The 24,293-nt window shown below is 54.2% G+C and overlaps 8 protein-coding genes across 8 annotated transcripts; 4 read left to right on the top strand and 4 right to left on the bottom strand.

Moving 5' to 3' along the window:
* Window positions 1-3,755: 3,755 nt before the first annotated feature.
* On the bottom strand, window positions 3,756-6,387 carry N657DRAFT_680247 (amino acid transporter; the record flags this gene model as incomplete). Its single annotated transcript, XM_062796259.1, has 12 exons — window positions 3,756-3,968; window positions 4,058-4,250; window positions 4,335-4,423; window positions 4,476-5,086; window positions 5,158-5,199; window positions 5,266-5,293; window positions 5,362-5,605; window positions 5,677-5,803; window positions 5,871-5,951; window positions 6,027-6,040; window positions 6,111-6,127; window positions 6,202-6,387. The coding sequence occupies 12 exons, from the start codon at window positions 6,385-6,387 to the stop codon at window positions 3,756-3,758; spliced, it is 1,845 nt and encodes a 614-aa protein (XP_062647995.1).
* A 419-nt stretch (window positions 6,388-6,806) lies between these two features.
* Window positions 6,807-7,495, top strand: N657DRAFT_384064 (uncharacterized protein). Its single transcript, XM_062787119.1, has one exon. It carries the CDS (start codon window positions 6,993-6,995, stop codon window positions 7,404-7,406), a length of 414 nt encoding a protein of 137 aa, XP_062647994.1. The 5' UTR covers window positions 6,807-6,992; the 3' UTR covers window positions 7,407-7,495.
* Window positions 7,496-8,325: 830 nt separating this feature from the next.
* On the top strand, window positions 8,326-11,715 carry N657DRAFT_594909 (uncharacterized protein; the record flags this gene model as incomplete). The annotated part of the gene is made up of 3 exons (XM_062789965.1): window positions 8,326-9,048; window positions 9,069-9,650; window positions 9,724-11,715. The coding sequence occupies 3 exons, from the start codon at window positions 8,326-8,328 to the stop codon at window positions 11,584-11,586; spliced, it is 3,168 nt and encodes a 1,055-aa protein (XP_062647993.1). The 3' UTR covers window positions 11,587-11,715.
* A 2,050-nt stretch (window positions 11,716-13,765) lies between these two features.
* On the bottom strand, window positions 13,766-15,249 carry N657DRAFT_571581 (dihydrolipoamide succinyltransferase; the record flags this gene model as incomplete). The annotated part of the gene is made up of 4 exons (XM_062788815.1): window positions 13,766-14,062; window positions 14,129-14,521; window positions 14,585-14,920; window positions 15,007-15,249. 4 exons carry the CDS (start codon window positions 15,247-15,249, stop codon window positions 13,766-13,768), a joined length of 1,269 nt encoding a protein of 422 aa, XP_062647992.1.
* A 742-nt stretch (window positions 15,250-15,991) lies between these two features.
* On the top strand, window positions 15,992-17,032 carry N657DRAFT_383537 (uncharacterized protein). The gene is made up of 4 exons (XM_062787118.1): window positions 15,992-16,194; window positions 16,265-16,397; window positions 16,502-16,710; window positions 16,774-17,032. The coding sequence occupies exons 1-3, from the start codon at window positions 16,172-16,174 to the stop codon at window positions 16,646-16,648; spliced, it is 303 nt and encodes a 100-aa protein (XP_062647991.1). The 5' UTR covers window positions 15,992-16,171; the 3' UTR covers window positions 16,649-16,710; window positions 16,774-17,032.
* Window positions 16,877-18,054, bottom strand: N657DRAFT_617216 (histone H2A-like protein). Its single transcript, XM_062790513.1, has 3 exons — window positions 17,755-18,054; window positions 17,345-17,637; window positions 16,877-17,278 (listed from the first exon to the last, which is right to left on the bottom strand). Exons 1-3 carry the CDS (start codon window positions 17,808-17,810, stop codon window positions 17,223-17,225), a joined length of 405 nt encoding a protein of 134 aa, XP_062647990.1. The 5' UTR covers window positions 17,811-18,054; the 3' UTR covers window positions 16,877-17,222.
* A 1,921-nt stretch (window positions 18,055-19,975) lies between these two features.
* N657DRAFT_571141 (putative histone H2B) lies at window positions 19,976-20,512 on the top strand (the record flags this gene model as incomplete). Its single annotated transcript, XM_062788791.1, has 3 exons — window positions 19,976-20,141; window positions 20,199-20,270; window positions 20,334-20,512. The coding sequence occupies 3 exons, from the start codon at window positions 19,976-19,978 to the stop codon at window positions 20,510-20,512; spliced, it is 417 nt and encodes a 138-aa protein (XP_062647989.1).
* A 306-nt stretch (window positions 20,513-20,818) lies between these two features.
* N657DRAFT_644426 (uncharacterized protein) lies at window positions 20,819-23,720 on the bottom strand. Its single transcript, XM_062792764.1, has 3 exons — window positions 23,368-23,720; window positions 21,711-23,313; window positions 20,819-21,644 (listed from the first exon to the last, which is right to left on the bottom strand). The coding sequence occupies exons 1-3, from the start codon at window positions 23,384-23,386 to the stop codon at window positions 21,164-21,166; spliced, it is 2,103 nt and encodes a 700-aa protein (XP_062647988.1). The 5' UTR covers window positions 23,387-23,720; the 3' UTR covers window positions 20,819-21,163.
* Window positions 23,721-24,293: the final 573 nt, after the last annotated feature.

Genomic DNA, 24,293 nt, shown 5'->3' with positions numbered 1-24,293 from the left:
TTGATGCGCATGCATATCAACTACGTGAGCAAGCTCAAGTTCCTCTGCGCCTTCCGTGAGGCCTTCTTTGCCTCTATGACAGACAAGAATATACGGAGTGGCTTTGCAGGTGCTGGCCTTGTACCGTATAATCCAGAGAGGGTGCTTTCCAAGCTGGATGTGAGGCTCTATACATCAACACCCCTGAACTCGCGGGCCAGCACTCCACAAGCTTGGGTATTCCAGACGCCACACAACCCCCGAGAAAATAAATTGCAGTCAACGCTTCTTAAGACTCGCATCGCCAATCATCAAAACAGCTCTCCAACTTCAATATTAGCTGCTGTGGACCAGCTTGCCAAGGGTACGATGGCTGTGATGCACCAGATGAGCCTCCTTCAGTCAGAGGTCTCTTCGTTTCCTAAGGCCAACGAGGCACTAAGTAAGCGCCGGAGAGCAAAAAGAGCACGCGTACGGCTTGGAGGATCACTTGCGGTACAAGATGCAAAGGATTTACTTGACCAGAGGGCCATGGGTGGGAAGGTGGCGCAAGAAATAGGCTGGATTGTGGTAGTGAGGGGGAGGCGCGTAGAAGGTTCGGTGCTGTAGCGTGTGCAGTAAGCCCAGACATAATGCTCGCACCTGTCAGGAAGCTGCAGAATTGTCTGACGTACCTGCTTCCGATATGATTGTAGTTAGTTCTTAGTATTGTTGCGACTATTTGAGGAAGTTGTTATGGTGCCGGAGGGGGGGGGAGGGGGGTCATTCGTTTATATGGGTCACTCGCTTATAAGATACGTTAGTAAATTTAATTAAGACTATGTAGGAATTGAACCTATGACTTAAGATTTGCAAAGAAAGTGTAAACCATTACCTTCATAGTCCTTATATTATGTATATCTAACGTGATCCACCATTGACTCGGACAACCCACTGACTCGGACACATTTCCCCCCACCATAACCACCCAACTTCAGCACACGTTTTCTATACCACAACAATGTCCGACGGCTTCCCAGGAAACCGAGTTCTTGCGATCAATGCGATTCGATCGACACCGCAGCTGAGTATCCGACGCGCCGCAGAGATATACAATGTCCCCAAGTCTACAATTGCAGATAGAATGAAGGGAAATATCGCGAAGTCCGACAGCTATCACGGCCGTTCGAATTTGACGAGAATCGAAGGAGGAGGCCATTGTTCAATACGTCCTCGACCGAAATTCGCGAGGGTTTTCGCCCCGAATTGTCGACGTAGGTGATATCGCCAATCTCCTGTTTCGGAAACGCGGTGCGCGACACGTTGGAAAGAACTAGCCAAACCGCTTCGTTGCACGACGTCTAGAGCTAAAGACGCGTTTTAATTGCGTCTATAACTATCAGAGAGGCCTCTACGAAGACCCTGTAATTATCGAACTATAGCTGTGACTGGTTGCCAATATGCGAGCGAAATACAGTATCCTCGATTACAACTTCTATAACTTCGACGAGACCGGCTTGATGATGAGTTTAATACGGCTTGGGGTGGTAATTACACGCTCCGATCGCGTCAGTAAACTAAAAGCCGTTCAGCCGGACAATCGAGAATAGGCGACAGCGATTTGCAGTATCGCTGGCGACGGCTATATAGTACCGCCTTTCTTGGTGGTGAAGGGCCGTTTCCACCTCGCCAGCTGGTACTCTGAGCACTAGACACCCGACGACTAGGCCGTCGTAATAACAGCCAACGGATAGACGGATAACAAGACTGCTTTAGAATAGCTACAGCATTTTGATAAGCATACGAAACACTGTCGGAAAGGTATATATTGGATACTAGTACTAGATGCCTATGAGAGCTATATCAGCCCCGGATTTGACGACTATTGCAAGGAGAACAATATTATAAAACTCTATCTTCCTCCCCATTCGTCGCACCTTACCCAGCCTCTCGATGTTTTGTATTTTAGCATCTTGAAGAAGATGTACGGTGCTGAAATCGAACTCTTCATCAAGGCGCAGATTACGCATATCACTAAGCCCGAGTTCTTCCTTGCATTTAAAGCCGCGTTCTACCGGACTTTTACATAAGAAAACGCTCTTAGAGGTTTTCGAGGATTCCTTACATCTCGCAGGCTGTGCTTTCGAAGTTGGATGTCAAGTTGCGAACACCAATACCACCTAGGACCCCTGATAGACCACGGACCCCATAGGTCTCCAAGACGCCCCAAACTACAAACGAGGCCCTTTCGCAGTCTGTCCTTATCAGAGATCAGATTGCGAGACACCAGAGAAGCTCTCCAACTCCGATTTTAGCCGCTATTGACCAGCTTTCGAAGGGAATACAAGCGGTTTCCCATCGGGTCGCCCTTCTGGAGGCCGAGGTATGGACACTTCAGGAGGCCAGCGAAGCACTCTCCAAGCGTCGCAGAGCTAAACGGACGCGTCTCTAGGGTGGGGGGGGCTATCCATAGAAGCCAAGCCAGGGAAAAAATGGCAGAAAAAGCCGTGGTGGAAGATGAAGAGCGCGTCGAGGATGGAAATGAAGGGCCATCAAAGAGGCGTCGGACGGGTTTGCAGCTCTATAGCATCTACCGCAAGACTGGCCATAATGCAAGTACATACTCCGAGGCTGGAGGTATAGATAGCTTAAGCGATTCTGAGTAGTTTCGGATTGATCGCATCATATATCTCATCTAGGTTTTATTTTATTAGCTTTGAGTATTTCTAGTATAGAATCTATACAAGCTTTCATATTTCATTTGGTACAATATTTTATAAGTAATTTAAATGCATTTCTATACTAATAAGTATAGGAATTTTTTATACGCCTATATAACTAATGACAAAGAGTTTAATTCATTATTAGATTAAAATAACTCTTCTATACAATTAATTAGTCAACTAAATTCAGCTACTCCTTTGTCACGGGCAATGCCCGTGCCAGGGTTAGGGCTGCATTCCATGTAGATTAGAAAAGGCAAGCCTACTGGAGTGGGTCCTGCGTTGCCACCCCTCTTGGTCAGTGCGCAGCTCCACCTTGCCCTGCAGGTTTTCCCACGGCTGCGCACAGCCCACAGAGTTCTGGTTCCTTGTGCAATCTTAGCAATACTACCAGATCACCTAGTATCGCCTGTCACCACCCGTAATATTCTTCTAGTAGCCGAAAATCGTATCGCATGTCATGATTTTAGTACAAAAAGGACGAGACAGTAACGTCGTAATTGGAGGCGATAGCACAAAGAGTAGCGTTCTCCTCAGGTACAATACCTAGCTCTCCAAATGTTTGCCAACGTGCGCGACCAAATCTGCCGTGGTGTCAGAGCTCGTAGGAGAGGTTGCAGGCGGGTAGCCATCGTATTGGAGACGGTCGGCTCGTGGGAGGAAGCTACGTAATGTCACAAGTGGGACAGACTGGTAGTCCAATGACAGTTTTATTCAGGCTAAGCTACATCCTAGGCTCTATTCCGCCAGGTACAGGCAGGCTTGATTGTTAAAGACGTAGCTCGAGAACTTACAGCCTACGCTCAAGACGTTATCTTGGCGAGGCTTGCTCTTACTGCATAAGATAGACTGCGGTAACAGTTTCTGATAATACGCAGCTTGGGCAGACACTCCCCACTCTAGTCGGACAGCTGCAGGCAACGGGGCGTACAATACAGATAGTACTGCGAAGTACACGCAGAATACTGTGCATTGAGGTCTTGGGGATATCACATCGGCAAGCATATTGTTGCCAACGCAAACATCAGGTAGCATAGACTGAGAAAATAACTAGTGGAACCCAATAACCAGTGATTACTTACACCACACCCAAATCCATCCCAGGAAGGTCAGCACGTTTTCCCTCGTAAAGCCATTATCTGGAAACTCCAGCCTCCCCTTCCGCCGGAGGCTCGACGCCTGGACGGTGTTGCTCAGATCACCGGATTTATCTGCCCACCAGTCCGGGAACCTCAAGCCGTGCTTGCGGAGGTTGTATCCTAGGATGAGTATCAAGAAGGTTGGCAACTGCTCATAGGAATTCTACGTTAGCCTGAAGGTGTGTCCTCAACCCTTAGTTTGGAAGAGATTGGACTTGCACTGATGTACGCAGATACAAACTTGCGAATGTTGAAAGGCTCAATAAACGCACCAACGCCGTTGAAAAGAATCAAGATGATGCAGGCCACCAGGCCGTAGCAGCCCTTCAGCCACTGGCCGTGGGACTTGTATGGGTACAAAGGATGGTCGCGGTCGTAGCTCGCTGCCTGCGACTCCGACATGTTTCCATATAGCTTAGCGTCCTCAAGCCTATAGAGGGGTCAGTTGACATTGATCTAACATTAGATGTGGGCTGGGCCGCCAGGGATAGAAGAAAGACAACAGACGACGTACGTTCTGAAGAAGTACAGATATGTTGCACAAATGGTCGCGTAGACTACGAGGCATGACACGGTGCAGTTGTTTGCGAGCTCGTCAAGTCGCTGTGCCATGTGTCAGCAACCTCCAACCGAGTGTAACTGCAAGGCAGCTTACAGCGCCAGGATCACCAGTGCGACCCATGTATGCCACCATCATCAGAGCGCCCGTGGCCAGTACGGCCCTTACAGGAACGCCCGAGCGGCAAGCCCGCAGGCGCCTCGTGATGAACTCGGGACCCGTCTGCCCCCGCAGGGCCAAGGTATGGAGAACCCTCGTGGCGATGTACATGGAGTTGATGCCGCACGTAAACGCCGAAAAGCAGAAGACGGCATTGAAGAAGTGGGCCGCCTTGGGCAGACCCGCCTCGACGGCGGCGATGATGAAGACGGAGCGGGCACTCACGGACGTGGCGTGGCCGTTGATGAAGGGGTGGTCGGTCGGCACGACGAAGGACGCCGTCAGGACCGCGAGTGTGTAGAGCGTGATGATGCGCAGGTTAATCTTGCGTGCTGCCATCTTCATGCTCTCCACGTCGGCGAGTGCTCGGCTCTCGGCTGCGGTGGCGGCGACGATATCCATTCCGATGTAGGAGAATAGGACGCCGGTGAATGTCGTCCAGACACCGAGGAGAGTGCCAAGCGAGCCGGTCATGACGTGGCTGATCTTGCCATTCTCGGTTCTGGCGTTGTAGACCGAATTGAAGAATGAATAAGGGTCATTCCAAACTTGATGAAAAGTATACACCTGTCAGCGATAATGCAAGGCGTGGTCCGGTGATACAATCCCTTGGACATACAGCGAGTTCCCAATGGCTCTGTATAATACGCATCCCCACGGGCTGTACAGCGGGAGGTTGTTAGCCAACAGAGTTGTAACATGGTGAGTGGAAAGGAGGGCAACCGACGTCGGATGACGGACAGCAGAAACATCATCTGGCATCGTCTGCCGTTAGCAAGGCGCGGCCATAGAGTGACGGGAAGGCCGCGGAGGGACCACAGACCATGATGAGGGTAGTGATAAAGACAAGTTTGAGGCATCCAAATATGTACTCCAGTTCGCCAAACACCCGAACAGGGAACATGTTGAAGGTCACGACGAGGACCAGGAAGACCGAGATCCACACGGCATTGTCGACACGTTCGCCAACTTCCCAGTTCAGGAGGGTCTTGCCGTCGTCGTACCGGAACTTGATGGCGTTGGACACAGCGACTAGCTGTTCCCCCGCAAGGACGGCATAGGCAAACCTTGAGCACCCTAAATGTCAGTATGCCTTGGTCCATGAGGACGGTACTTATGGGGATTGAGGGCATCTGACCAGTATATCCAACCGACGGCAAAGCCGACTCCGCGGCTAACAAAGCGGCGGGGGAACTCCATGACTGGGGCGTTGACAGGCATCAGGGCCGTCATTTCGCCCAAACAGCTAATGACGGACGATATGACTGCATCGGAGCCTCCGTCAGCTGTTTTTGTCCTGGTCGACCTTCACCCGAGAGTGAAATTGCCCACCAGTTCCCATGAGTATATAGGCCACGACGGCACCACCAGGTCCGGCGCTGGCCAACGATCTTCCGCAACCCAAAAACAGCCCTGTGTGAAGGCTGCATCAGCAGTTGTCCCGAAGAGTGATCTTTCAGTGCTGATGTAAAGCGTGTAGAGCCGTACCATTCCCGATGGTGCTAGTTGTGGACAGTCAGCGAGAAGCGACCAAGGGTGTGTGTGTTTATGTTCGTTTCATGGAGCCCTTACCCAGAGAAGGCGATCATCTTAAACCGGCAAAGATGAGTCAGTGATGGCTCATGTATACTCGTGACGCGGGAGAGGTAACAGCTGTCCATACATTGATGTGCCGCTCATGGAGGACTCGCCAAAGGCTGTCACCACGGAGCTCGCGCCTGCCCTCGGGAGCAGCCGGCTCATCAAAGTTGTGAAGCGTAGCCTCGCCATCTGGCTGCGGACTCTGATGGCCGGTAACGGTATGATGATAGATTTGTGGATTCAGCGCCTCTGGCTTTTCATAGTCCATGGTGCCGCTCTGCCGTAGGTACCACTATCGAGAAATATCGGCGAAGCATCAGCTACAGGAAGGGGAAGCAGCATCGGTCAGGTGGCCTGGTAGGGCAGAGCTGGGGGCCATATATGATGGATACATCTACCATCCTCGACTAGCTCTGTTACCGGGCTCGAGGCGCTGTACCGTGCCGACAAATCCCCTGCAGTGGTGCATCGCGATCGGCCCTGGTAAAAATACCAGCTAATCAGTCAACACAGATTCCATGCCCAGTTTCACCAGCCACGCGGGAGCTGGGTTGGTTGCCGTTCTCAGCTCGGCTCCCTGTCTCTGGTTTCCTACGGATAGGTGTGGCGAGCAACAGCTGCCGGTGTGCCTCACTCAGGGACAGGAGACTTGGCTCGGCCGAACGATGCTCCATTCTTACCCCTCCGTCTGTTGTCGGTACCAAAAGAGCCGCATTAGTTCGCCAATGCTACGGCACGCGGGGAGCAGCTGGGAGTAGCCGGGCACTTGGCTGGACAGAGCCATGGTGTTTGCACCTTGCAAAGCTTCAGTACTGCCCATGACCTGAGCATGTCGGGTCGAAAGCTGCTGGGATCGTCGTGCAATGGTCCAATATGGTCGACGAGAAACGCCTGCGTGTCTCACACATGGCCTACGCTTGGATTGGCGAAAAGACAGCCAGGCTCCCGTGGACGAGAGGGGAAGCTTGTCTTGGGGTGTCGCAAGTATCGCATCTATTGTTTTGGATATGCATGCTCGTGTTACCGTCGGCGCAATTTGTGAAGCCACGGAGTAGCCAAGTTGCATCGATTTCTGCCGTCCCACTTCAAAAAAAGGGCCAGGCCACTGTAAAGGAAGCAGCAACCTGGAAGTTCTCGAGTTTTCCTTGCCGGCCCCGCAAGCCACCGTGGCCCGCCTGGGGACAGTGGCCCCACATCGACTGGCAAAAAGATTTGCGATCCAAGCCACTCGTTCCGTGCCTCCCGCACCCTATGAAATTTCTCCACTTGCACTGCTGCGGGGTGTAACCTTATTTTTGGTGACGGCTTGGAGTCTTGGACCAACCTATCGGCTACCCTTGAGGATCACATCGAAAACCACCCCCCACCTGAAGCCACGCAGAAGTCCATCCTCTACGAGATGAAATTTACCAGGTCTAGCAGGCAAGCACGCGGCCCCCGAGGAAAGGGGAATGGACGGGGGACATTATGTCGCCGACCTGCAGGGCACCGCCACATGTCTCTCGCTCGCGCGCATCGATAAGCTCAAGACATTTGCGTACCGAGATGTGCAGCTCATGAGAGGTATGGTATTCTGTCGCACACCGCCGGCCTGGGCAGTACACGCTCAACCACGCTGGCCAATGGCCAAGCAGCAGCGGCTGACAATGACTGGGCAATTGCCCCATATCTGGACTTGTGCCTATCACTTGGCTGAGCTCCGTGTTCATCAGGAAGCAGAGGGTGGGGAGGGCGGAACACATGCGAGTTATTATGGGTGATGCAAGCTCGCGTCGTTGCTCGACCCGGCAGAGCTTGCCGGTAGGCGCATGATTCCATTCCATCCAACGAGACACATTCCGGAAGCTTAGGACATTTTCTTGCCATCGCAATTGCGCATGTCATTCGCTTGCCCGTCCACCACACACCACTTTGCGTTCTCGCAGTACTAGCGAGTACCCCTCTTACGCGGATCGATCGAGTTTGCCCCACAGGGGCCGTCACTTTCGCTCGCCGCCTGCCCGATCAGCAACCGGGGAAGGTTACAATAAAACAAACATCAGACGAGGGAAAGGAACACGGTCACGAGAAAAGACGGGGACTCGGACTGGATACACCATAGTGCCCGTGCGCCCTGCGCCGGTGGTGGCCGGCCTTCCCCGTGAGGCGGCGCCGCCAACAAACAGCCCACAATCGATAACGGCAGGGGAACAGGGTGTCGCATGACATGGCCGCTCCATCGCCGTCGTCGCTCTTCTTGCGACTGGTTAACACATGGAGACATCTCGCCCTCCGCAGCGACGTTGACGACATCCTGCTGGAGCTGCTGGGCCGCTTCTCGCTCGAAAAGATCTACGCCGGTGCCGCCGATCGGGACGAGTACCAGAACCTCGTCATCGCCCTGCTCTCCCAGCTCAAGGCCGTTTTCGATCTCCAGCGGTTGACAATCCCCGCCGACAACACCCACCTTGGTTGGTACCTCGGCTTTCTCGTGAGTTGGGAGGTTGCCTTGCGCTCGGTCGAGTTCGTCCTTCAGACCGTTGTCGAAAGCCGAGAGTGCCTCTGGGAACATAGCCAGCTGCGTGACCGCTACCTGGCTGAGTTTCTTCTATCTGCTCTCCGCGTCCTCGCCCTTCACCCAAAGGCGCCAACAAACCAGCGCGCAAGGGACCGTCGCGAGCGCTTTTCCCGCATCCATGGTTCCTTGGAGCAGATTTTTGATAGCTACCCAGGGCCCAAGTCGTTTCTGCTCGAGGTATGCAAAGAGGTAACTGGTCAGCTTCATGCTGACCCAGACGCCCTCGCCCTGCCCTCGGGGCTCCGGTCCACGCTTCCTACTTTGATGTCGGAGCTGGTACGTATCATCCCTATGTTTCGCTCTCATTGCCCCTGCTTCTCCCCCCCCCTCATCGTAGCTAGTTCGCGTACACACCGATACCTAGGGTTGTTTGTGGACTGATATCCGCCTAGTACCCCTTGCCTCCTTGTCTGCAGGGCGCGTCCATCTCCGAGCTTACCCCTCCGAATGGATTCGGCAATTGGCTAGCCCAGTTCTTGACTCTTCGAGACGTATCGCAATACGTGGTTGCCGCGTCCGTTCAATACGCTGCCAACGGGGAAACGCACGATATGCGACTCCAGGCCTGCTCTGCCAGGTCACGAAACGCCGTCCTGTCTGCACTAGACAACCTACGCATCCCTCCCCACCTCTCCAGGGTTGACATGGTTGCAGCCTTCAGCAGCTCATTCCGCATCATACTCCCGGACACCCTGTATCTCTCCCGCCCAGACGTGGCTGGGCCCCGGGTAGACGAGTGCGAGTTGGATGCACTCGACGCCCTGTGCACGAGGCTCAAGGAGCGCCAGGTCATACATCGCGTCAGCGACCGGGAAATGGCGCACAATACGTCGCAGGTGCTCAGAAATATTCTCCTGCAGGATGAGCCCAGCGGTCGCTTTGCTCCCATGCGTCCGGGGCTTTTCGTAGTCAATTGTCCAGAATGTCATTTAGCTGGGGCATCGCAGCTCAAAGCCTCCGGCATTCAACTGCCGGTATGTGTTCTTCTCCTTGACTCCCCAGCTGGCAGGGCATTTCAGGTGTGGGCTAATTGTGCTGTTTCCAAAGCCGGATCCCGCAAGCACTCCCGAAGTCAGCCTCCCGCCCAAGTCGAGCTGTTTGTACTGCGGCGAGGCAATCACACTTGCTCGCGAGGTGCCGACAGCAAGGCAGACCTGGGAGCTGCTCGACCCTCTTCGCCCCGATGCCGATACCATCCATGTAGAACGGCACCTGCCGACGCAGTTCCAGTTGGGCCCGCCAAGGCCAGAAGTAAGCGGGCTGCTTCCGCCGGGCTACAGCAGCGCCGGCAGCGAGAGACCTCGCGAGCCTCAACAAGTATTTGCCACGTCCTTCCCAGTGAAATCAGGATTTCCAAGCCCGACGTTCAGTGGTGACGTGAACAGCCCGGGCTATCCAGGACCCGTGTCTCCGCAGTCGCCCAGCCCCTACCAGTCCACCATTCCCCTGCGAAATGAACCGTCGCGTCCCGATATATCCAATGATCAAAGGAAGAAGACCTTGGAAGAAACGGAACACACTCTTGCTCATCCGGACCCTGCGTTCTTGACAGACCCGCCTCCTTTCCCGCGCGACTCGCCTGTCTTGCGCAGACAAACAGGACCGGAGGACGTCCATGCGATTCATACCCCCCGGTCAATCCCTGCGGTCACGTCCATCGAGAAGGGAAAGTCCAGATGGAGATTGAAATTTACTGCATCGAAAAAAGCCCCCGTCGGGCCTTCCGGTGACTCCAGTTCCCTGTCCTCGACAACGTTGGAGTCTCAGAAACTGGAAGAGGTACCCCTCTCTGGCCTTCTCAACACACAAAAGTCCCACGCAAGAGGGAAGCCATCCAAGAACATCAACGTCTACCTATCTCACAACTCGGCATTCGCTCTCTTTTGGACGCAGCTCCTCATCCATGTGTGGGACGTTGGAACGTCACCGCCCACCTTGATGCGAGCCATCCTGCCAGAAAGCACCTGCATTCTGGCAGCGGTAGCCAAGGTTCACTTGGCCTATATCATCGGGACAAGGGACCAGAAACTCACGTTGCGCGTCGTGAACCTGGTGCAGCCAATGACGCCCGTGGTCGAGTACCGGATCCCATCATCGCTATGGTGCAAGAGCATAGCAATCGACCGGCAGGAAAACTACGTCGTGGTTGGCTTCGAAAACGCCACCGTCCGCTTCTTCAACGCGAGGAATTTGGAACAGCCGCGCGAAGACCGGCTCCACGCCCTCTACCAGCAACACGACTGCAGACGCTGTCCGTCCGTAGATACACTAGCCTTCTCCGACGACGGGCTCGTCCTCCTCGCAAGCACCCGCAGCCCCAAAACAGGCCTGATTCAAATCTACTCGTGGCGGTTCCCATTTCACACCTTCCAGGAACTCGTTGCCTGCCGGTACTCAGTTCCGCTCCACGAGTCTGAGGACAACGGCGTCTCGTCGGCCATCTTCCGCCCCGGCGTCGTTGACGGCCAAGACAATCTGGTCTGCATCACCACATGGACACAGTCCGGCACGCCGGTGCTGATCCAGCCCCAGGACGGGCACAGGAGCGAGATCAAGACGGACGGCCTCTCCGGGGGTGGGGTTGGTGGTGGTGGGCGGCACCACAGCAGCAAGCTTGGAAACCGCATTCAATGTGCTTCCTTTTCGCCCTCGGGGAGGGAGCTTGTGTTGGTCAACGACAAGGGGCATGTGTTTCAGGTGTCGAATCTCAACTCCAGCCCCATGGATGTTTGGCGAATCGCGTCGACCAAGGAGCTCACCGCCAAGTCGGATTCGTTCGCCATGTCGTTTATGAACCTGAACGATGAGGAACATGTTGTCGTCGCGTGGGCTGACTGTTCGAGGGCCATGGGGTGGGTTAAGAAGATACCCGCCGTGTCAAGGGTACGTTCCACTTTTACTTGCTTGTAACGTCATCACTCTTGTGCGATTGCTTCCTGGCCTTTTGATGTGCACTGACAAAGCTTTTTTGCCTCCTGCAGAGTCACTTTGGTAGCCTCGACATGGCGGGGTTGGTGTACGAGACGGGCTCGTTTGCTGAGACTAGGGAGTTTGTTGAGCAGATCGGGCCACCCGCTGAGCTAGCTGCCACGGAGAGAACTGCCAATGTAGTAGCTGTAGATAGTAGGAAGCCTAGCTTACAATGACGTGTGGACAGTGTTACCCAGTTTCGGCCACCTAAAGAATAGTTGTGCGAATAATAAATCAAAGAAAGGTATTATCAATTGTAATGTGAACCACATGCTTGACCGAGCATAAATGTGACTGCTTGTGCTAGCCCAACTTAGTACCTCGGTTACTGGAACAGTATTTCCGAGCTAGAAACGTCTTCCTACCGCTATATGCCCGATATAGTTGACACAGTACTCCTTGCCTTGCCTTGACTATATTGTATCCCATAGGCCCCCCCAGGTCTACGTGAGGTAGATTGCTGATCATCGAGGTACTCTCCCGGCTGGGCAAGAACGAGTCTTGTTGCTTGCACTAGGGCGGCATAGGCATAAACTGAGAACACTAAGTTGCGTCTCCCATCCTTTCCAGTGGCCGTGTAAGTTGTCGCACTCGGCATGGCTCCATATGAAATGGGTGACCTACGCTAGAAGCACATGGATACAAACACCCGCTCTTATATAGAGCCGCAAGGTATGCGCGAGACTCGGCATTTGGTACAAACACAGAAAGAACACACAGGAAGTCAAGTTCGACATGGACCCAAGAGCAGCTTGATCGCCTGTCGACAGCAGCCCCTGTGGATTGCGACGCGGGAATGATCTAAGAGGGCAACACAGGCAAACTCCCGTATTGAATGCGTTGTGCTACTGATTTGATTTCCGTTTGAAAACAAACTGCCATTGACGGAGTATCCTGGAACGCCGTCAACACGTATTATATACCTACTGCGGGCACACCGTACGATACAAGGTCCGCCGTGATGCTACTACGTAGTGCGCCAAAGATCCATCATATCTCACTGAAGCCCTATACTATATAACGTTATGTAAATAATTTTTTTGGAGTCGGTCGTTCTCTCCGGTGAAGACTACGACGATATATTAGCGAGCCGTGGTCTAATCACTCCTTCCTGTCTCGCACATTTCTTCGGGTCCGTATCAATATTGGAACTGGGAGCCAGAGGCTTGGTTCTCAGCATGTTGGGTCTCCGTTAATTAGATGTTGATTGTCGATGGCTTGCAGACGAGGGGAGATCGTCACCAGTGGTACTTGCCATACAGATGAAACGGGGAGCTGAAGATACTCGAACGACCCGAAAGACCAGCCGCTGAACCGCGGCTCCGAATCAGCCCAGCTACATAGTCCTCCCCCGCCAATGGAAGCTAAATGTATTATGTGGGCGGCCAAGATGGGAGTTGCAACCTGAACAGCCAGACACTGCATCCCTTGAAGACGACAGGAACGCACTCATGTACCATGCCATAATCACACATGCCGTAACACATGGAGCCTCTTCACATTGTGTACAGTCTTGAGCCACCACAGATACAATATAACTCTGTGTTGTTAGCGCGGAACTTCGGTGATACGGATGGGTAATACAGGTTATCTTCCTTCACTTTGACTATTTGATATTCTTTCTCTTTCTTGTTTTCTTTCTTTCCTCCCTCCCTTCTGTCTTCATCTTTATCTTCCTCGTTCTCTCTTATCGTTCTCTTCCCCCTCCTCTTACTTTGTGTCTTTACTTTCCATCTTCTTCTCAACCTCTTACCTTCCTTTCTTTTATCCCACCCATGTCTAGTGCCCCGCCATGTGCCACGCTAACGAACAAATCAAGGGTTCTGCTGTGCACCCGAGGTGGGATACCAGATAGCAAAACGGAGAACACTCATTCCGTCCCCAACGTCTCAGCGGCACCAACAATGCCATTTGCGACGGCGTGAGAAGTACAAGAACACGCCCATGTCTAATTTAGTGGGAAACGCCCCCCCAGGATGCAATGTAACAAAAGGGAAAAGCCACCTCGGCCTTCCAATATTATACAGGCGATCATATCACCGCTCCCTCTCTCCATCACCGACAGCCAGTTTACCCTGGCATCCCCTCACCCAACGAGACCCAGGCTCGAAACCACCGCTCACAGGAGCATCTTGCGCGGGTCCTCAATATACTCCTTGACCTTGATCAGGAATTGCACGGCCTCTCTGCCATCCAGCAGACGGTGGTCGTAGGTGAGGGCAAGGTACATCATGGGCCGGATCTCCAACTTGCCGTTGACGGCGACAGGCCGGTCCTTGATGGCGTGGAGGCCGAGCACAGCCGTCTGCGGGAGGTTGATGATGGGGGTGCCCATCAGCGAGCCAAAGACGCCTCCGTTGCTGATGGTGAAAGTGCCGCCGGCCATGTCTTCAATCGTGAGCTTGCCGTCACGAGCCTGTAGATCCCTGCGTGTCAGAGAGCCGGGCATGCTAGTTTGCGGTGGAATTTGCGGACCACATACCTTCTTGCCCATATCGGCGATAGCCTTCTCAATGCCGACCAGGTCCAGGGCCTCGACGTTGCGGACGACAGGGGTGACAAGGCCCTTCTCGGTGGCGACAGCAACGCTGATGTCGACGTAGTCGCGGTACACAATGGTGTCGCCGCCGTTGGGGCCCTCGATCGAGGCGTTGACGATGGGGAGGTCGCGCATGGCGAGCACGCAGGCGCGGGAGAAGGCGCTCATGAAGCCCAACTTCACGCCCGTCTTCTTGAGGATCTCGTCCTTGTACTTGCTGCGGAACGCCATCAGCTCGGACATGTCAACCTCATTGAACGTGGTCAGCGACGCGGCCGTGTTCTGCGACTGCTTCAAACGCTCCGCGATGCGCAGGCGCATCCGGTTCATCTTGACCTGCAAGGACCTATCAGTGCGACATGTACGCGAAGAAAACGCGAGCCTCGCCAACGGACGTACCCTCTTCTCTTCCCGGCTGCCCAGGGTGGCGGTCTCGGCCGGTTTTGTCGGCATCTTTGTGTGAGCCTCTTCCTTCGCCGGCGGTGGCGGCGCCGCCTTGGTCTCTTGAGGCTTCGTCTCCTGCGGCTTGGGTTCCGGAGCCTTTTGTTCGGGTTGCGGCTCGGACGTCGGCTCCTTGGGCGTTTCCTTGGGCGCCTCCGCGGCCGGCTTATCAGCCGAAGGCGCACCGCCGAGCTCAATGCGCACGAGGTCCTGACCGACGGTAACGGTGTCCTCTTCGTTGGCCAAGAATTCCTTGATGACGCCGGCTTCCGGGGCGTTCACAGCCACATCAATCTTTTTTTTTTGGCCAACGCGTGTAAGTGCTAGGCCGGGCGATGGGTAGCCGTGTTGGCCATGGAGGGGGGGGAGGAGCCACACACCTTGTCGGTCTCGATGGTTGCAATTTCTTCATCCTGCTCGACAAAGTCGCCAACAGCCTTGTTCCACTGCTTCAACGTGCCTTCGCTGATCGACTCGGCCATTGCCGGCACCTTGATGATCTTGTCGGCGTAGGTCCGTACATGCTGGAATTGCACGGGGATCTGACGCAGTGCGGAGCTGGTGTTATAGAGCGAGAGTTTGTGAGCGGCGCGGGCCGCAAGACGGAGGCCGCGATACATCATTCTGGCGGTTGTTGGCCAAGCAAAGTCTGTTGCTAACTTGCTGCAGGTTTGTTGCGGGAATTCGTGGTGGAGAGCTCGGTGTCAAGATCTGCCGCAACTTCGAGAACGGCTGCCGCCAAGTGCGCAAGAAGCAAGAACGGCGCTCCAGGCTAGCAATGGGGTAAAAACAAGAACAAATTGATCCTGCGAGAGGAAGTCAATTCGACCTGAATACCAAAAGAAAACGGAGAAAAGCACGAGACAAGACCGGTTTAAAAGACGCCGTTACAAGATCGTCAGGTGAGAAAAAAAGTAGCAACAGGAGCTCGTTGGCGAAACAGAATCCCGGCCTCACATTGTGCCAGGGGTGTTGGCCAGCGGCGCTGCCGGCGCAATGGTTCAATCGCGCACCACTGGCCTGGTGACCTCACCTTGCAAGCTGTTTGGGCTCAAGGATTCAGGTACCTTGCAGAGTTGCCAAGTCCAACGATACACGGATAACGCAGGGCTCGGCAACATGGAACGGAACTGGAGCGAGGATTGGCGGAACTGCGGTGTACCGAGCTTGTATCCTCCGATATAACGATAATGAATCGGTGCTGATTGCTCCGCCGGTCTCGTGACTTCTCTCGTGGAAGACCTCGCTAAAACGGAACCTCTCGTCTTGGCCGAAAAGTGAAGCCTCAGGCAGCAACTGCAAGCTGGAGCTCTCCAATCCGCTGCCGCAATTGAGCTCATCCAAGGAGAGCAAGGATCCAAAAAGTCGCGACAACACTTGCCAGATACCCAGCGCCACCACTTCAGCAATTCGGCGGGCACTGTTGCGAACTGGTGTCCCGCTCATACGAACCGACACATCCTACCCAGCCATCGAAGGGCTCAGACCCGCGACACCAGACCGCGACGCGGGCCCATCCTACTACACCTTCACAAACCGCCCATCATGTCATCAAGGCAGGCAGCGCTGTCAGTCTCACCCGGCTTTTCAAAGCCCACAACAAGGCACCGACCAATTGCTCACACAATAGACAACCAGATCCCTCTATCGCCGCTGTCTGAAGCTTGCCCTCGACTGGTCAGTCCACCGCCACCTCTGGCGTGGCCAGGCGCTCTACATCCGCTCTCTGTTTGAGGCGAAGCGGAATGTCACCGATCCGAGATTACAACGGGTGCGCTCCCACCACTCCACACTCATTGCTCTCTCTTCAAAGGGAGGTGGAAGGTTGAATTTGCATACCTGGAAGGAGGCTGACATTGGAAACGTGTCTTGCAGGCGCTGTTGAAGGAGACGGAGAATCTGCTGGAGAAATGGAAGCACCCGGATCCTTACTGCCATCCGACTGCTCCTGGAGGTGCGCAGTTCCCCCATAATCTCGCTGTGCATCCTCATGTCATGCATTGGTCGCCCTGGTGGGCATAGCTCACAAATGAATTGCGCAGGCTCCAAGTACGAGAGAAACCTCCCCGTTCCTCATTTAGATCGTAAGTCCTGTCCCTGCCGCTTTGAAATCCACCTGAAACACCGGCTGACACGAGTTTTCCCAGCTCCCCCGCCGCTCAAGTTCTGATGATTATTTGCGAGCTGGGTTTGGGCTGTGCATATGGTTTAGAGGTCAATATGGGATAGAAGATTTTGAGATTGCATCTTCTGCCCTATTTCGTGATTCTTGACGCTCGACCTTCAACGCAATATCCTCATCCATAGATCGTGGGCACAAGTCCAGTCTGAGACTTTGGGACAGCTCACGGGACACACACTGTTGTCATTTTTTGCGGCAGACACAAGCCCGGTTGATGCCGCAATTGAAAACCAGAAGTGGATGTTCGGAGGATATTCTCATTCATGACCATGACCATGCCCATCATGGAATTAATGTACAGCCCAAACACGCGAGAACCGCGAAAACGCAACCGATGACCCGAGACCGTGACCCCAATATCATGAACCCAACGTACCGACCAGAGAAAAAGCAAAGAACCAAACCCGAAAAAAATCAAAGCTCCTGAGACAAGTTCTTGCCAGTCTTGCCTGTCTTCTTGGGCAGAAGGTCTAGAGAGAAGAATGTTAGAGCCGCGTTGAGCCAAGACAAAGATGGACGGGCGGAAGGAAACGTACTCTGGTGAATGTTGGGAAGGACACCGCCCTGGGCAATGGTGACGTGGCCGAGCAGCTTGTTCAACTCCTCATCGTTCCGGATGGCGAGCTGGAGGTGGCGGGGAATGATACGGGTTTTCTTGTTGTCGCGCGCAGCGTTGCCAGCGAGCTCGAGAATCTCAGCAGCGAGGTACTCGAGAACGGCGGCCAGGTAGACGGGTGCGCCGGCACCGACACGCTGAGCGTAGTTACCCTTCCGGAGGAGACGGTGGACACGGCCGACGGGGAAAGCCAGACCGGCCTTGGAGGAACGGCTGGAAGGAGTTAGCAATTTGTGCGTGAAGGATGGACGCGTCCGAAAGGTGCTGATGACTCAGGAGTCACGAGTGGATGGTGCAGTCGGCTGAGGCGCAAAAAGAGAGGAAACTCACGATTGCGCGTTCTTGGAGCCGCTAGCCTTGCCACCGGACTTGCCGCCGCCAGTCATTTTGATGGATGTTGTTGTTTTGGAAAAAGGGTAGATTGAGAGTGTGATTGAGGCGAGGGTATCCCGACGTGTGGGTGGTAGTAATCGATGGAAGAGCAGAAGTTTGTTGATGGAGAGTTGAGAGACGAGCGTTGGCGGGGGAGATGCAAATTAAGTAGTTTTCGCGTAAGAGGGCAAGATCACGGATCACCTCGCGCCTTTCTTGGTTGTTGATCGGACGCTGTGGAGCTAGTCCCAAAACGGGTGGGTGTATGGCGCGCAATCGCGCCCGCTTGAAAATACCGTCAGAATAATGCAATGTCATGATTGGCAGACATGATCCGGCCAAATCCTTTAAAAGTCAATGGCCCCTCCCAACGCGAAAATCAAGGGCAGCATTTTCTCGCTCATGGCCAAAAAACAAACCCGGCGGCTTTTCACTCGAATGCGCCGGCCTTTTCAAATCTTTGCCTTGCCAGTCCCAGCCACGCTCCATCAAAACAATCATGGTCAGAAAGCATGGCTGCTTTCACAACACAATCACACCAGCACCGTTCAACCACAGTCACCAAGGGCTGATGGCCGACTGATTTGATCTAGTCTCTTGACTCAACCAAGCCTCTTCGACCTCATGCCTCGACGCGATGCCCATATGCCAAGCATTTGCAGCTTGAATTGGCTCATGCTCAACCAAGTCGCGTTTTCGTCCTTTATGGGCCATGGTAGACCGTTGGATGTGGCCTGACGCGCTCCCGAATATGAATTGCGACTTGTCCTCCGACTCCCATATCCTTCGCTTCTGGAGTGGCAGAACTCGCAGTTTTCCGGTCCAGCAGTCGGAGTTTCGACTTGGCTTGTCTGATTAGCCTTCTTTTTTGAAGGCAGTTCACATATCCTCCACCTCTTTTGGTCCATGGTACCCGAGCCTTGTAGTGTTTGGGTAAACTGGTCCAAGTTGGGTCGAGTTTGAACATGAGCCTCAAGGGAATGGTCCAGGAGCCTTTCGTTGAAGGTAAAAGATGGTCAACATACGGTGTTGGGGCACTGGGGGGGTTTCAGAATTCGGAGTTATCTAGCATCCGGCATCGATACCCGGCCCCCCAGGTTAAAAGTAGTTTCAAACTAGTCCTTGGCCCCATTGTGCGTCCCAAAGCGAGTGAAACCCTGCCCTGCAAGTAAGAACTGGGCCTCTGCACCTCGGAAGCACGCACAGGCAGATCCGGAGTGTATGGGGTGCCTCTCCATGCGGCTCTTCCCGCCGCGCCGGCACGTCTCGCCGGCCTGTGACGTGACACCGGCCGCCTGGTGCCTCTTCCCCAGGTCTTAGGAGCCCGCAGATGGTGAGTCGGGGATGTGTTTGAGACTCCACGGACTAATCGAGGTGAGGAGTGTCCCCTGGAGACGGTAAGGCTGAGCGGTGGTGATACGCCTCCCCACGGAATGTCTTTTTGCACAATGTTTCCATATCTGTCTGTCTAAGCCCTACGGATGTACCTGGGTAGATTCTTCGCGCCCCGGCGCAACGCACCGCAGTCTGGCGTCTCAGGCTGTGGGACAGCACTTACCGTCTTGGCCTTTGGTCATCTGGTCAACCATGGTTGCTCAGGCACTTTCATCGTGCCTAGCCTTCTCATGGCGACGTTTTATCTTCTGCTAGTCTGGGGAGATTCGCGCTGGTCACTGTGCTGGCTGTGGCCGTGGTGACTTGGAGGGAGATTGCTCGAGTGTCCGTTGTAAGGTGGGATCTGCAACATACTGCGGTCCCGCTGGATGCAGTCTGATGTCGATTCTCAGCATTTGCTTCTGTCACTCGGGAAGCCACCGATTGGGCCGTTTTGTTGGAATGGTAACGAGGCAACCTGAGGGTTCACTTCCGTTTTTGGACGTGTTGTGGCGCTTGGGCCATCGCGTCACCTCGTCACCTTTTTCTGGCGGTATTTTTCGCTAAAATCACGGCGCCGGCAAGGCTTGCCCCACTTTCCCTCGCGGTCCCCAAATCAGCAGGCCCGCTCCTGCCAGTCGCGTCCAGCTACAAAAAGGCCACCGCCCCTCGCCAACTTCCTCGTTCCTCCATCATCCAACTCTTTCTTCTGCACCCACCACGCGCAAACCATTGTCAAGTCCATCCAAACCCATCAAACCACATCACATACTCTTTATTCTCAACCGATTTCCAGACCTACAAAATGCCCCCCAAGGCCGCCGACAAGAAGCCCGCCAGCAAGGCCCCCGCGAGCGCCTCCAAGGCCCCGGTGGAGAAGAAGGATGCTGGCAAGAAGACCGCGCCCTCGGGCGACAAGAAGAAGCGGACTAAGGCCCGCAAGGAGACTTACTCCTCCTACATCTACAAGGGTGAGTTCTGGACGCGCTTTGCATTCGCACCGATCGGTCGCTAACGGAGCACTTCAGTCCTGAAGCAGGTCCACCCCGACACCGGTATCTCCAACCGTGCCATGTCTATCCTCAACTCGTTCGTTAACGGTTAGTTCCCTCATGGTCTCCTGTGTCACCCGTTTTCAGTTCTCTGACGCGTTTCTCCGTCAGATATCTTCGAGCGCGTGGCCACCGAGGCTTCCAAGCTTGCCGCCTACAACAAGAAGTCGACCATTTCGTCGCGCGAGATCCAGACATCCGTCCGCCTCATCCTGCCCGGTGAGCTGGCCAAGCACGCCGTGTCGGAAGGCACCAAGGCCGTCACCAAGTATTCGTCGAGCACGAAATGAGTGCGGCTCTTCGGGGTTTTGCTTTTTTTTTTTTTTTTTTTTCTTGCGTTTTTCTCATAGGGCACCGGGTTTTGCTTGGCATTTGGGAGTCATGACGAGGTTTGGCCCAACGGCACACGCGCCTCTTGGGAAGCCTCTTAATGCAATGCGTTACGGATGGTCTGGCTTTTGGGGGCAATGTTTTTTCATGGCTACGGGGTTTGCGGTTGTACAATACATGCCTTGACATCATGGTTTCAGGCGAAATGAACTCGTGCATATGACCAAGACAATTTGTGCGAACGATGCTATCATGGCGAAAATCGTGACTGATTCAAGCACTGGAGCTGTGACATCTTTCAATGGCGGCCAAACTGCCGAGCGCAAACCACATGCTCTAGGCAGCGTGGAAAGCGATGGCACGATTGAAATTCGGGCCATGACAATGACGGCGACCCTCGTCGTCGCGACGATCCACGTCAACCGCGTCTCAAAACGCGATCCTCACGACACGGGCACTACCAATTTCAGCTTGTACGGATGACTTCGAGGTCAACCTTCAAGGTCAAGATTCAGAACCGGTCTCGGTGGAAGACTAGCTCGTGGTTCTTCTGTTCAGTGGTAACATGATCCTACACCTTGGCAGCAAGACCGTTCCCAACACAACATCCCTTATCCGAGGCCGGCCTTGGAACGCTTCATGACTTGCGCAACGGGCTCGAGAATGCCCTTGTTGTTGAGCGAGCCCAAGGCCATTCCCTTGCTCCAGCCCATCTTTTCCAGCATCGTGCGTCCCTTGTTCTCCTGGCCGAGTTCCGGAACCGACGCTCCCACGATTTCTCCCTCCCGAAGGGTGAGCGCCTTGTGCCCGGCCCCGGACCGACCTCCAGCCGCACTTCTGGATGACTCGGTCTTCTGAACCTTGACATCAACGCGGTGGAAGTACTTCCGATGGATGCGCAGTGCAGCCTGGTCCACATGGGCGGTTGCGTCTTCGACTCGGGTCGAAGCATAGCGGACGGTTCGGTTCGTCCGGTAGAGGACGGGACGGCGCTGATCGCCCTTGCCGGTGGATTGCGATTTTATGTTGAACTTGTTAGCGAGTTCGTGAAGGACCTTTCGTGCATGCGTGTCCAGCGGGGGGAAGTCGAGCCTAGGCGAGCAGTTGTCAGCTTGCTGCAGTGTTCCTTGTATAAATAATGGACGGGTAAGTGCTCACCGTTCAACCGAACCGAGGAGGAAAGAAGTCATCTCGGCTTTGATATCGTCCAACTTCATCCCTGACGGATATCGAACACGCAGGTCGTCGGGGTTCGCATTCTTGCCCAGCAGCCCCTTAGCACGGAGGGCTTCACGCTCCAATCTCCGGCTTTTCTTTCTCTCTCTGTCCCGTTGCCAGGCAGTCTTCAAAGCTGCCTCAATCTCCGAATCAGAAACATTGAAGTTGGGAAGCTGCTTGCTACGTCGTTTGCGCGACTGCCAAGTGAGTTGATTCCAGTCGGCAAGATCCAGATTGTCGAATGCGTCGGCGACTTGGGTAGCGCTGGCGGGTCCACGCAAGGCGCTGCTTGAGCCTGGCTTCACCGGTTGTTTTCCCTGTTTCTTTCTTGTTCCCGTTTTGGCGAATGAGCTTGAGAAAAGGAACAGGTCGTCACTCCCCATGCCCAGCTCTTCTTGTTTGGCAAGGAGGCGGGTCAATGTCTCGTCGTTCATGTCCGCATCCACGTCTTCGTCCTCATCATCGCTCTTGATATTATCCCCTTCAGCATCGCTAGTGCCAGAAGTAATGGATTCTTCGTCGCCCCACATGTCATCGCCCCTGGGCGACTTCTCGTCTCCGGACCCAAAGTTGACTGCTTCTTGGTCACCGCCGATATCCCGCTGATTGGAGGAGGATTGAAGCAGACCGGCCAAGAAGTCGTTGTCCGAGTCCTCGGCCATGTTGGCAATGTAATCAGCCAGTATCGCGTCCTCCTCGTCGTCCTCTTCAACGTCCCCCGTGGCTTCTGAAACCTGCGAGCGTCTGTCCCGAGCTCTTGATTTCTTCCGTGAAGCCCGGGCGGGAGTCTCACTGGTATGCGAAGTAGGGCTGTTTGGCGTTGTCGCGTTTGACCTAGGCCTCTGAGAGACCGATGTCTCTGTGGGGATGGCTGCAGTGCTGGGGTAGGTAAAAACATCCTTCGGGGCAGCTCCTTGAGCAAAGGCGCCCCGGCCTCGGTAAAGGATGACTTCCTCGCTTGAATCCGACCCGCCAAATGAAGACCTCGGGCTTGGGATTTTTGGAAGAGGGAGGGGGATATTGATTGTGGACTCATCATCCTGTCCGAGGTCGATGGAAAAGAAATCCTTCGTTTCATTTGCTTGAGCAGATAACGGTAGGTCCGAATCGCCGGTGCCGTGCGCTCGAAGGGGAAGAGCGGTAACCGAGAATTCTTGTTCAAGAATTTGAACAGCCGTTTCGGTTCCGAAGACGTCGATGGTCCCCAACCTTGAATTCTCGGCTTCCTTCACCTCAGCGGGTTTGCCGACGGCGTCCAATACATCTCCCCTTGGCTCCTCGGCCGTGTTGGAATCGGCTGAGTCGTTTGATGACTTCTCTTCTTCAAGGGGCTCGATAACACCACCGTCCAAGACATCCCTGGTAGATTCCTCAGCCGTGCTGGGATCAGCTGAGTTGTCCAACGGCTTGTCTTCCTTGAGAGGCTCGATGACCCCGGCGCTCACGAAAGTGACAGGTTTCTGCCGGAATTTCGCATCCCCAGAGATCCAAGCCAAAGATGAGTGCGAGGCCGTGTTCCTGGCCTCCTCTCTCATGGAGAATGCTATGACGGTGAGACTTCGGGAGGACGCTCGTCATGGTCAGATTTCAATCATACCGTTTGAAGCAGTACCCATGTGGGCTGCGGGAATGGAATCTCGGAGCCTGCCCCGGGGAGCCGGAGGCCGACCTCGGGATCTCCTGGCGTCAGGAGAGGACCATTTTCCTCTCTTGGACGGCATGTCGCCGTGGCCTGCAAAAGCGCGGGAACTAGAACTGGTGTGAATCAACGTACTGATTTCGACCCGACAAATTTTGTTGTTATTGGCGAAGACCTGTGCATCAGCCGGGACGATGAATTGAATGTCGAGAGTCAAGCAGCTGGGCGATCACCCATTCTTCATGATTCTTTGATCGTGGGTGGCCAAAGTGGGAAAGTCTCTGACAAGGAAAGGAAAGAATGACTGTTGCCCGAGGGTTGCCCCACAGATTCGAGTCAACCGATTTATTTGCAGTAGGGCTGCCCTGAAGTTTGTCAACAACGGGCAAGCATGATTACAGACCAAAACGTTTCCAATTTCAAAGATCACAAGTATTGTACATCGGTTGAGGTCCGCCGACTCCACGATGTAATACGGGATTGAAAAGGCTATTTCGCAGGCACTGCAGACAGCTCCGAAAAAGCGCTTCAGGGACATTTCGATACCGTACGGCAATACTGCAAGTAAAATCAATGAGGCGCTAACCACAAAGGCAGAGCCTGAGCAAGTGATCGACCATGTGGGTAACGGGAGCCTGCGGAGAGGTGGGTCTACATGGGGCAGATGACATACCGAGCTCACAGACACAAACAAGCCTTACCATACAGTACGCAGGCAGTCGACGCATTCCATTCCTCCCAAACACGGGCCTCGAACAGCCAGACATCTCGCTACCTACCTACCCATTCAATTTAAGAGTTGGGACACTATTGGACCCTACATCTCCCTACTATTCAATCCATAATTCCGCGGACCAGTACCCTTACGTCAGCTGCATTTGCCC

Source organism: Parathielavia appendiculata, assembly GCF_033297405.1.
Source record: "Parathielavia appendiculata strain CBS 731.68 unplaced genomic scaffold N657scaffold_5, whole genome shotgun sequence".
NCBI classification, from domain to species: Eukaryota; Fungi; Ascomycota; class Sordariomycetes; order Sordariales; family Chaetomiaceae; genus Parathielavia; species Parathielavia appendiculata.
This window is presented reverse-complemented; position numbering and strand designations above follow the sequence as displayed.